We start from the raw sequence: 11,769 nt of genomic DNA, 5'->3' as shown, positions 1-11,769 counted from the left end.
TCCCACTGTTGAAGCAAATCTGGTTTTGAGAAAGTTTAAGAGAAGAGGGTGAGACCAATATCTGGGTTGGTATGGGGCAGAGGAAAGGGAACCCAGAGAGCAGCTGCAGCAGGAGAGATGCAGGGAAATTAGGAGATTAGGGTTAGAAACTTGGAGCTGGAGAATGTAAATCCTTGGGAATTCACAGACATTTTGTGGGATGAATTGAACTTCCCAGAAGTCTCAGAATGAGAGCTTGGGTCAAAAGGATAAGGGGAAGTATAAATGTAACTTTGAGCTACACTCATGAATAATAAAGAGGTTGAGCTCCCTCCTTCCCCAGGGAAGGACCCCAAAATAATGCAGCTGAGGACCCCAAAATAATGTGGTGGGATTTTTTTTCCTGTCTAAGTCTTTGATTTCATTATACAGCATGTCTTTTCTAGCTATAGAAACAGTGCTCCCAAATATAAATAATTTCACCATGGAATAAAAATTTTATTTATTTGTGTATATAACATTTATTGACATCTACCAATTGCAAGTTGCCTGAAGAGAGTCATAGTCATGCAATAAAGGAGTTTATCCTCAGAGGAAGAGAGAGAAACAAAAACAACTGCAATACAAGGAAGCATAAAGTCAGTGCTAAATGGAGCAAAAGAACTGTATTTATTAATTCTGGTTGGGAAACGATGTAGAATCCGATAAATGAGCGGATGTTTTCCCTGAGTTTCTAGTGCTTTCTTGAATTATTTCTCTTTCCTGTTAAGAAAGAAAATAAGAACATTCTGACATGGTATAAAGTGCATAAAAACCATCCTAAGACTATACAAACACAGGAAAAATCATGGTATGTACAATCTATTGTTCACCTAGCCCAGTATTCTGTATTTGGGGCAAAGATTCTTGAACAACCTCTAAAGGCTAAGGCAATATTGTACAGAATGTGAGTCCTGGAGTTCAGATATCTTCACATCCTGACTCTACAATTTTACTAGCTGTGTGACATTAGGTAAATTACCATTTAACCTGTTTTAGCATTAGATTACCAACCTGTAAATTGGGGATAATAGCATTTCATTGGATTGTTGTATTAAATGAGTTAATTCATATGAAGTGCTTGGACTTGGTACATTGTAAGTACTCCATGCATTTTAGCTATTATTTTTATTATTCTGAAAAGAGCATTAGGAATCTTGCATCCATGAGTTAAATCACATTTTTTTGAATCTATACTTTCTGTTCATAGTTACTTTTTGGATAAATGAACTCCTTAAATTTACAACTTACATAATTAAATTCTACTTTCATTTGTCCAGAAGATACTTTCCAACTTTGACTAGGGGCATCTCTTGGTCTAATACTTGAGGGGTTCGTGCACCAGTCTGTTTTCTTCCTGTTCGATTTAATCAGTCTGCCTCAGAATATTCTTTAGTCCCCTTGTATATTTCTTAAGTTTATAAGATAGTTATAGAATGCCATAGAGTATTCTATGAGTTCCATAATTTTATATAGGGGAAGGGTGTATCTTCTGTTTGTTGGCAATAACTTTGCCAACAATTGTCAGTATTTTGTGAGTCTTTTGGACATCAGTATCTCCCTACATAGCATTTTCCAAACTTTTTCCTCTGAAGTACTATTTCATGGGATTTCAAAGGGTTTTCCATAAAAAGGATTATAATTTAGTAAACATCAAGTTAAACAATGTTTGTTCAGTACTCTTTAATATCCTATACACTTGAATAGTAGTAGTATTTTTTGAACTTATTTCTCAATAGTATCCTTTTTTGGAAATTGTCTTGTAATACTAGTATTTGGGAACACACTTTGGAAAATGCTGATTTATAATAAATTCTAGGTTCAACTGATTCATTATCCTACAGGAGTAATTTCCCCCTAAGAACAGTGCTCTGTTATGTGAAAGCACTTTTATGGCTCTTTTCATTATTCAGAGACTCTTACGTGATCTTTTTGCAGTGTGTTCTTATGATCCTCATATTTTGCTGGATAGGTTTAATGATATCTGCTCACTTAAAGATGTTATTCTGTATTCTCTTATCCAAATTGCTTTTAAAAGCATACTAGGTAGTGATAGGCAGGGATATGTAGTAGAAAGAGTATGTAGTCACTCGGCCCTGATTTGGAATCATTGTTCAACACTTGGCAGCCACATGACCTTGGAAAATTCAATTAGCCTCTTTGAAACTTACTCTTCTCACTTTCATCTAGAGACATGCTTTTTTATCCTGGCCCTTTGATTTCTTTCTCAAATACTATTTTTGACTGACTTGATCAAGCAAATTCAAATCAGCATATTTTTTTAAAAACTGAACTTGAACATCATTAAAACAAAAAAGTATAGATTGGAACATGGACTATTCATAAGCTTCATGACCAATTATAAACAATTACAAGCAGTTGCTATCTATGGTTAACTACTTTCTGTGCATGGATATGTAAGCAGAAGAAATTGGGTCACTTTTAATCACCTAGGGCTGAATCCTTGTTAGTGGGCGCATGGAGGAAGGTGTTATGTTCCTTGGAGGAGACTCTGCTAGAGTATTTGAACTGAACAAGCAAGAACAATGAGTGGCAGCTTGAAAAAACCCTTGACAGTGTCATTTTCATAATTTCACTGCATGATACTGTATTACTAGAACTTAAAATCAGCATCCTGATAGTATAAAATAGCTTGGTTAAGTTCGGAGTATTTAAGGTCTCATATTTCTCTACTCAATAGGTTTTTGGATAGATATAAGTCATGTGAAGCCCCCTTACTTGAAATCATGAACATTACCGTATAGTTTCTGAATGCCTTCAATATCGTCCTGGGAAAGTTTAAAATTTGTGGTATCTCTATTTTCGTAGGTTGGATACATCACAGCATGAGGATTAGAGGAATGCCCCAGACCCAAAGAATGGCCAATTTCATGAGTTGCAGCAAACAGGAAGTTAATTCCTACAATCAAAGAAGTGACATACAGTAACTATAAAATAGCTGAATAAATAATGTAACATTATATATTAGATAGTAATAAAAAAATTAACTATACAAATACACAACTCTCAAGCCTCTGTAGTTTACTTATTTGTTTCTAAAGCCTTCGAAAGTGGGGAGGGATTAGAAGGTATGGGAAAGCAAATTATTTCAGCCCCAAATTATATTTCTTTTACATATTTCTAGATGGCTAACACAAGTTGACTGGAAAAACAAGATTAGCTAGAAGGCTATTTCTTTTTGAAAAGAAATTTAAGTCTGTACGTGCAAACATCCGGGCTTCTTCTAAGGCACCAGCTCCTTGGGCTACTATGTATTGTTTCTGAGCAGCTGTGAGACTACCTGAAATATTTTCATTTGCATTCTAGGTGTCTCTACTTAACTTTAACTTCTTTTATTTATTTATTTTTTTTGTCTTTTTCCGTGTCTGGCAAGGGATTGCAACCCTCAGTGTTGCCCCCGTACTGGACCGGGGACCGGCAACGGGATTGCAACCTTCGGCGTTGCTCCCGCGCCTCGCTCAGCCAGTGAGCGGGAACCGGTCTGTATGCGGGATCCGAACCCTTGGGCGGGAGCGCCGCCGCGCTTCCCAAGCGGCGCACTATCCAGTGCGCCACCGGGCCGGCCCATTAACTTTAACTTCTGACTTCCTTCTTTGACCCCTGACAACACTTACCTGCTCAACTTCAGAGAAACCTGGTCTTAGGCCATTGATCTGGAACTTTCTTGCTCTACCTTCTATCTCTCATGAACACTGGTATATAAGCTTTGTTACTCGCATTGGAATTTGGGACATTACTCTCTTGTGATTCCCTGGTGCTTTGTCTTCTCCCAGCACATTAAATAATAAAATTTGTTATACTTTTTCTTTCTATTGATCTAAATTTGTCAGTGATTTTTACTAATGAGCCTTTAGGGGTGAAGTTTTCCTTTGGTGTGGACAAAGTAGAATCAGAAGAGTAGTGCCTTAATCTCATCACCATTTCTGCTTCTTTTAAAAGTGTAATGTTGGGCCGAGCCCATGGCGCACTCGGGAGAGTGCAGCGCTGGGAGCGCACCAGTGCTCCCGCTGCGGGTTCGGATCCTATATAGGGATGACCGGTGCACTCACAGCACTCACTGGCTGAGTGCGGTGCGGCCAGTCTCAAAAAGGACAAAAAAAAAAAAAAAAAAGTGTAATGTTTTTCTGCCTATTTGCTTCTTACATAATCACTCAGGCAGCAAAATTCTATAGTGGAAAGCAAAGGCTTTAAAAGAATTAAGGTCCGGGTTTGAAACATAGTTCCACTACTTACTAGCTGGACGACTCTGGACAAATTAATTGATGTGGCTGAGTCCCCATTCTTCAGCTGTTAAACAGAGATAATAATTCCTACCTTGTAGATTTGTCATGATATTTAGAGTTTCCCAATATCTGGAAAATAATGGCTGTGCAATAAATGATAGCAACTTTGAATATCAGGAGACAGAAAGTTGGTTTGAGAAAGCCAAGACTGGAAGGCAGGATCTCCAGGCAATGCTGAGCTTTGTTTTTGATTTTGAAGCTTTATTTTTGATTTCGATTTATTAAATTGTATTACCTATATCCTTTTTTCCCTCTCAGACTCACAGAAAGGCTTTGCAAGTAAGGGGAAAAGTGTGAACCTGTGAATTGGAAGAGTGGCCAGATCTCCAACTGTGCATTAGATTGAAGGAAGCTGCCTTTAATTTACCTTGAGCAGGAAGAAAGGAGAATGAAAAAGATATACAAGATGCAAAAGGGAGGCAGCATAGCAGTTTCACACACGTTAGGTTTTCACAGCAAGGCATCACTACTTGTTGGGACTGTGGTAAATTCCCTTTGCCAAATACAGGTACTAATTTTTCTTTCAGGACAAACTTGTAGCCATTTACCATTTTTTTTTTTTTATTTTAGAATTGTCTCCAGTTCGGATTATTTATGTCAGAGCTATTAGGTTTCATGGCCAGCATCAGCACAACCATATTAATCAACTTTCCACCCCCTATCCCCTTGCTTTCCAACACAACTTTAATTTTAAATGCAGTGAAATGTTTCACATTCGGGATTTTTTTGCAAAGATGACCACCCAATGCCCTTCCTCTAATTCAAACCTTATAAAAACCTTTTTAGTCTGTACAGGGCAGGAGCTGATCTGACTCAGTCTCCCCACCACGCTGGTGGAATAAAGCTTCTTGGCTGAAATGGCACCTGGCTCAGGTCTCTCTCCCCCTTTTCTCCGTCTGGCAGAACCTAATAAGACCTCCTCTCCATTAGTTCACTGAGGTGTCTAGAATCTCCTACTTTGTAAAGTGACAAATATGATGGGCCAGGTTATGGAGCTGATTCATTCAGAACAATAGTGAAAAATTCCAGAATCATATATAATTCTTAAATATCCTAATCTCTGCTTCTCTTTCTCCTCCATTTGAGGTGCATAGTTTTTGGGAAATATGAAGAAAGACCTGTAATTTATTGGATTATTAATATATTCCAAGCATGATGCCAAGTACTTTATAAGCATGATCTCGTTTAATTTAAATAATAACCCTTGAGGTGGGAACTGTTTATATTCCCATTTCATAGATGTGGAAACCAAGGCTCAGAGAAGTTAAATAACTTGCCCAAGGACACGCAGCAAGTTATTAGTAGAGGAATAGGAAACTGAACCCAGTGTTGCTTGACTTCAGAGGCTGAGAATGAGATAATGAATTTAAAGCCTATAGTACAGTGGTTGGCACTCAGCAAGGGCTCAATAATTATTATAAATTAAAGCAATTATCAAATTAAAGGTAGTATGAGTTTGGGATTTTGAAAAGGATGTGTAGTAGAAGAGACTGGGAAGCTATACCTAAACTGCTGCCATCAGTCCAGCGTTCATCCTCATCAAAGTGAGCATCTCCTCCTAAGCCTGGCCCAGGTGAAAAGGCATGAGCCAGCGTGTTTCCTGGTCCATCAAATGGGTAGCCGTCTCCATGAGCTGAAAGAAAGAGGGGTAATTGCCCTTAGTGACTGAACTTTTCTCCAGTCATTTCATCTTTTCAGTTTATATGATTATTGAGAATATATTAGTAAGAGCAGTCCAGTCCAAGCAATTGGCATTGTTGGTAAAAGTGGTAAGTTGTATACACAGGGTGGTTTGGGTGCTTATTAGACACAGGCACTTTTTCTTTTGCAGAACCACTGCTCATCACTGGTAACCACTGTCTGTTGAAAGTTTGCAGGATATGGGACTTTACCAACTTTTAAGTCTAACTTATGGTTGCATTTAAGCTTTTGATAAATTTGATCACTTTGCTTAGCCAAATGATGGTGGGCGGGAGAATGGGTGTGAGTACTGCATTCAAGTAATTTGTGTACCATCTCATATATGTTTTTTCTTAAAAATCTAACTTATTGTTTGTGAGCTTAGTAGGCAATCTCTTGGAGAACCATGCTCAAGGCCTCTTAAAATGGATTTCTGTAGTCCTTTTATTTGTGATGCAGACCTATGTATCTTCAAATTGGTATCAGGCTGTATTTATTCAGTTCTTTAAAAATTTGCAGTGCCATGATTAATGCTTTCCATAACATTTTCTTCAGTGTTGTCAATATTGTGGGTTGAAGTCATATTTTGCTGGGGCTGGCTGGCTAGCTCAGTTGGTTAGAGCATTGCCTTGTAAAACCAAGGTCAAGAGTTTGGTTGCCTGTGCCAGCCAGCTGCCAAAAAAATTTTTTTTTCAGCTAACTTCACAGTACGCAGTCAGTTCAACATTAGAACAGACCAAAACGGGCAACATTTTCCTCTAAATTTGCACCATGAAACACTAGCAATTAAGAGCATGTATGTGGGTTATATACATATTCATTTAAACCTTTTAATATGAAAGTATCCATTTTCTACTTTTTTGCTGCATAAAGGGCATTGACCACAAGTCATAGGGGCTGCCCCACTTCTTGGGGGCCACTTGAGGCCTTTGGAAACTGTAATCCTTTCTGTTGGTTTACCGTTGATGTTAGATATATTTTAAACCTATACACTTATGCACACACATACATAATGATTCGTGCTACAGAACAGAGGTTGGCTTTTTCTGTAAGAGTTAGATGACAAGTAATTTAAGCTTTGTGGACTTGATGGTCTCTGTCACAATTGTAACCCACACAGAAGCAGTCATACACAATAGCTAAATGAAGGAGCATGGCTATGTCCCAATAAAGCTTTATTTACAAAAACAAATGATAGGCTGGATTCGACTCATGGGTTATAGTTTGCCAACTCTTGCTGTAAAAGTGGCTCTAAAATAACAGATTAGAAGAATTGTAATAATATTGCTAAATACTAAATATATATAAGATATATATATATATTTAACAACATTGTTACAATTTTTTACAATATATGATGTATATAATATATATCTCTCTATCTACCTACCTATCATCTGTCTGTCTGTCTATCATTAAAGGTTTTAAATCCTGAGGAGAGCACTGATATAAACAATAAAAAAATAAAATAGCACACATGATCAGTCTACAGGAATCTTCCTTACCGCCTCTTGCAAAGCCAATCATGATATCAGCAATTCCCCACCTAATTCTCTTGAAACGCAGGGGGATCTCTCTGCTCCACAAGTCTAAAGCCTTTGCCACTAATTCATCCACTGTGAATGGTGATAAGTCTGGAGTATATGATACGATCCTGGTAGCAAACAAGAAAACAAGATTTGAACTCTTAGGAAAAGGGCTTTATTGTTCTTGTCAAAATGAGCCAAAGCACAACTAACCTGTAGGTGACTACACTGGAAGTCCATTTTGGGTTATCTGGGAATAGTGAGTATTCTGCAACATCTGGCACTCCACACCTGGGCTTCTGCATTATTTCTATGACGTGGGCATTTAATATTCCAGTTATAGGCAGGCTGAAGAACTTTTGCATCTCCTTGAGTTTGGCTTCTAAACTGTTGGCAATTTTTGTTTCTGAGTCACGAGAATAAAATCTTTTGAGATAGTCCTATTGAAAAGAGAGCAATTAATCTGTAGTTCTTGTTTATTGTATTATTTCATCTCAGAAGTCTGCACATCTTTTCCTTTGTTTCCTGTGGATTTAAATAGTGATTTGAAGAATAATTATGTAGGCACTGAGTAAAATAAAGTGTGCATGAGTGAGAAAATTTAATGTTGATAATGAAGCACTTGCATGTCATTACATGAGCAGAAGAGAAGAATCCCTCAATTTATCTTTTATCATATTAAATGTTTTGAGGAGAAACACACTATACACTTTATAAAGTCTCGAATTGTTTGTTAAGAGCAACCAGGAAGAGTGTCCCAGTGTGCCCTCAAGGGGCACAACTGAGACTTCCCTTGGCTAGACGCTGTTGAGAAGATCTGATGTCAACCAGCTCCATCTAAGATCCTGCTGAGATCTGGTCCCAGTTAAAGGTTAAAGAGTCTTAAAATTTTAGTTCTGAGAAAGAATATTAGGAGATTATTAACTTACTTAGTTTAATCTAATTGTCCTGGTGAGGAAACCAAACCTCATGGCAACGAAATGCTTTGCCCAAGTGCACACATTAAATTAGTAGCAGAACTGGACCTGAGTTTCCTGACTCCCAGTGCCTTCTTTTTTTGTTCTGCTCTCTCCCCTTCCAATTCTTCTTTCCACTGTTAAATCCCAAGTAAAACCCACTTTTTACTAGGCTTCAGTATAAAGCAAGTATCCCAGGTCTATTCTATGCACAACTGGGTCCCTGAGAATTTCTTAAAGGTTTCTAGTGTCTGGATATGAGAATGAGAATCCCGAAGACTAAATACAAAAAAAAAAAAAAAGGAATGAATTAACAACAGTAGCAAACCTCACAAGAACATTTTTAAAGCATTTAATAGTGCCAGGTACTTGCATACATATCTCATTGAAATCTTATAGCCATCCTATGAAGCAGGTATGGCATTGTTATCCATACTTTATATATAAAGAAGTGTGGCTCTGAGAAGTGAAATCACTCAAGTGTTCTGATTTCCACACATTTGAAAAATTTATAGGGTTGTATAATGCATGATGGTATTGTTGTTGAAATGATGTAAACATTGGCTCACTTATTTGCAATCTATTTTCGAGTAGATGGAGTGGTTATTTGTCTCAGAACCTCTTAGGAGTATGCACTTCATGTAAGTAAGCTTATTAATATTGTGTCCTCTCTTCCTGTTACCAATGATTGTGCTTCATTCAATACAACAGATACTTAATTGTTCATCCAAGACAGTTAGGGATTAATCCCTTATTTAAAAGCACATAATCTATTTTGTCCCTTCCAGAGCAACAGACTTTGCAAAGACACCCTCTAGAAGAAATCTCTCCGCGTTCTTGACATAACTTTTCCTGCCTGCCGTTAAACCTAGCTAACCTTCTAGTTTATTGACAACATTGCACGCTAAGTAATGGGACTAAATTCTCCTGCAGGTGTACTCCTTCTAGAGAGCCCATTAGGTGGAACCGTATAAAATTTCTGTTTTGGTGTTAAAAAACCAGCTAAATATTAATAATTTCATATGGCTCAATCTGACATATTATTGGAACTTTTTAGAAGTCCAAGTTAATGTGAAATAAAACTTGACTTTTCTAATGCTGAAAGCTTGAATTTATAAACAATACTTATGAGCAATTACCCCATTATTATACCAAATAATAATTATTTATATTTATTAGACTGCTTATTAAGTAGTATATTGGAAAGAACATGATTTTCGAGCAAAAAAAACCCAAAAACCAAAAAACTTGTCTTTGATTCCTATCTCTACCAATAACAAGTATGTGAATCAGCTTAACTTTGGTTTCTTCTTTTTCCCATGATAGAGCCAAGGATTAAATGACATAATGTATATGAAAGTACTTTATAATCTGTAACTGTTACATACATGCTAGTTAGTATTGTGATCACCTCATTTATACACTAGAATACCCAGTGAGGTACAAGACATATAATATTATTATTTGCATTGGACACATGAGAAAACAAAATCAGAAGTTAATGTCTTGCCTATTGTCATTGGCTTGTGGCAAAGCTGTAGCTTCTACCCAGGTTTTCTGACTTCAAATCTCTCCATTACAAGTAGTCTTCATCTTAAGAGGTAACATTCTGTGCATTTCATGAAAACGAATCTGATGTTACAATAAATAATAATAACAACTTAAATTTATTGAGTATGAACAATGTTTCAGGTACTGTGCTTTACAGCACCCCCAAAAGGTTGATATTATTATCTCTAACTTCTGAATTAGAGACAAGCTCAGAGAAGTTTAATGGCATTCCTAAATTTACCCATGTAGAAAAGGGAGGAGTTGGTTTAAGCAGGCTCTAAAGCCTGTTCTTAGTGGCTACTCATTGAAAAGGCATATTGACTTTATAATCAGAAAAATTACCAAAAAGAAAATTCATTGCAATACCAACATGGAAGGAGAAAGAGTTGAAAACCACACTTCCTAATGCTAATGGCAAGACCATGGAGCCCAGAGTGAAAGGGCTGTGACATACCTGAGCCTTTTGCCACTGTAGCTTACTCATGCCCCCCGCCTCCCGGGGCAGCGGCAGGGCCAGGCCGCCAGGTAGCAAGCTCACAGAGCACAGCAGGGCGAGCCACATAGCTGCCAGCAGAGATGATTGTTCTCAGCTCTACGGTTGGTTTGGCATTTTCTGCTAGAGGCTGGAGAAATTTATATAACTTCCCAGCCCTGAATGTGGAAATACGTGACTCACTGGAGTGTTTTCTTTCTTTTTAGTGTCTACAGAACTTTGAAAGTGTGTGTTATTTTTCATTAATGACAATGAGGAAGTATTATGTCCTTATTGGCAGGAAGCACACAATGTATTTGTCTTTCAAAGATTTTTTTTTTCTGTCTGCTGTATAAATTAAATTAATGGAAAACTTGCTTTGTTTGGCAGAATCAATTAAAAATTTTTGGGAGCATGACTCAGGATGTTACTGTATCATATATCTTAAAAGGATTTTGTTTTAAAAATTGAAATGTATGAAAAAGTGCACAAAACATACAAACAATTATTAAGTAAATACTGTAATAGTCACCAAAGTCAAGAAAGAGCACATTGCCAATTGGAGCTGTGCTCTGCCCCTACACCTTCCAGGGACCTCAGTGGAACAGTGAAATTACCTTCTTTAAGTCTCCTTTTAATCAGGCTTATTTTTTAAATGGTCAACACTGCTCCTAATTCCTCTTTAACTACATGAAAAAATACCAAACAAAAATCTCTAAGCATGGGCTTGACTGTACATCTGCTCTACTATCCTGCTTCACATTCTATAGTAACAGGTTTCTCCAAAGCTAGACCTTCAACTTGGAAATCACTCTGTCCAATTTTCTTCCAATCAGTCTGACTCTGGCTGCTACCCATCTATATAGGTAGAGTTGTGTTGATCCTCAGTACACATGATGGTTATCCCACATATAGCAATAACGACCCGCTATCTACAGATTCTAGTCCAACTACTTCATTTTAACCAAAGATGAAACTGAGGCCAAGATGACAGATTAGTTTATTTCCCCAGGGTCACATAGCTAGTTATTAATAGTCATAACTTCCAGGCTAGTACTTTTTCTATTGCACCACACTGGCTATTCATTTTGTAATAGGTCTATCTCCATTATTTCATTGTATGTTTCTTGGGAGAGCACCATGGCTTTTGACTCTACTCCATCATGGGAAACACACCAAATACAGTGGAGCTGAATTTAGGATTATTTAGATATCTCCTAAATTACCAGGTGATTGGGCACTGTGTGTCAGAAAAGGTAAAA

At 37.4% G+C, this 11,769-nt stretch overlaps 1 protein-coding gene across 1 annotated transcript; it reads right to left on the bottom strand.

The window, feature by feature from the left end:
* Positions 1–453: 453 nt before the first annotated feature.
* On the bottom strand, positions 454–10,639 carry MMP7 (matrix metallopeptidase 7 (matrilysin, uterine)). The gene is made up of 6 exons (XM_008579627.1): positions 10,490–10,639; positions 7,742–7,968; positions 7,508–7,656; positions 5,827–5,955; positions 2,777–2,938; positions 454–741 (listed from the first exon to the last, which is right to left on the bottom strand). The coding sequence occupies exons 1-6, from the start codon at positions 10,595–10,597 to the stop codon at positions 713–715; spliced, it is 804 nt and encodes a 267-aa protein (XP_008577849.1). The 5' UTR covers positions 10,598–10,639; the 3' UTR covers positions 454–712.
* Positions 10,640–11,769: the final 1,130 nt, after the last annotated feature.

The sequence above is a fragment of the Galeopterus variegatus genome, unplaced genomic scaffold, assembly GCF_000696425.1.
Source record: "Galeopterus variegatus unplaced genomic scaffold, G_variegatus-3.0.2 Scaffold1932, whole genome shotgun sequence".
NCBI lineage: Eukaryota > Metazoa > Chordata > Mammalia > Dermoptera > Cynocephalidae > Galeopterus > Galeopterus variegatus.
This window is presented reverse-complemented; position numbering and strand designations above follow the sequence as displayed.

Coding starts and splice junctions, on each gene's coding strand:
- MMP7 (XM_008579627.1), bottom strand. CDS start 10,597: ATGTGGCTCGCCCTGCTGTGCTCTGTGAGCTTGCTACCTGGCGGCCTG. Junction 2,939..5,826: donor GACTGATGGCAGCAGTTTAG/GTATAGCTTCCC, acceptor CTTTGATTGTAG/GAATTAACTTCCTGTTTGCT. Junction 742..2,776: donor AGGCATTCAGAAACTATACG/GTAATGTTCATG, acceptor CTTTCTTAACAG/GAAAGAGAAATAATTCAAGA.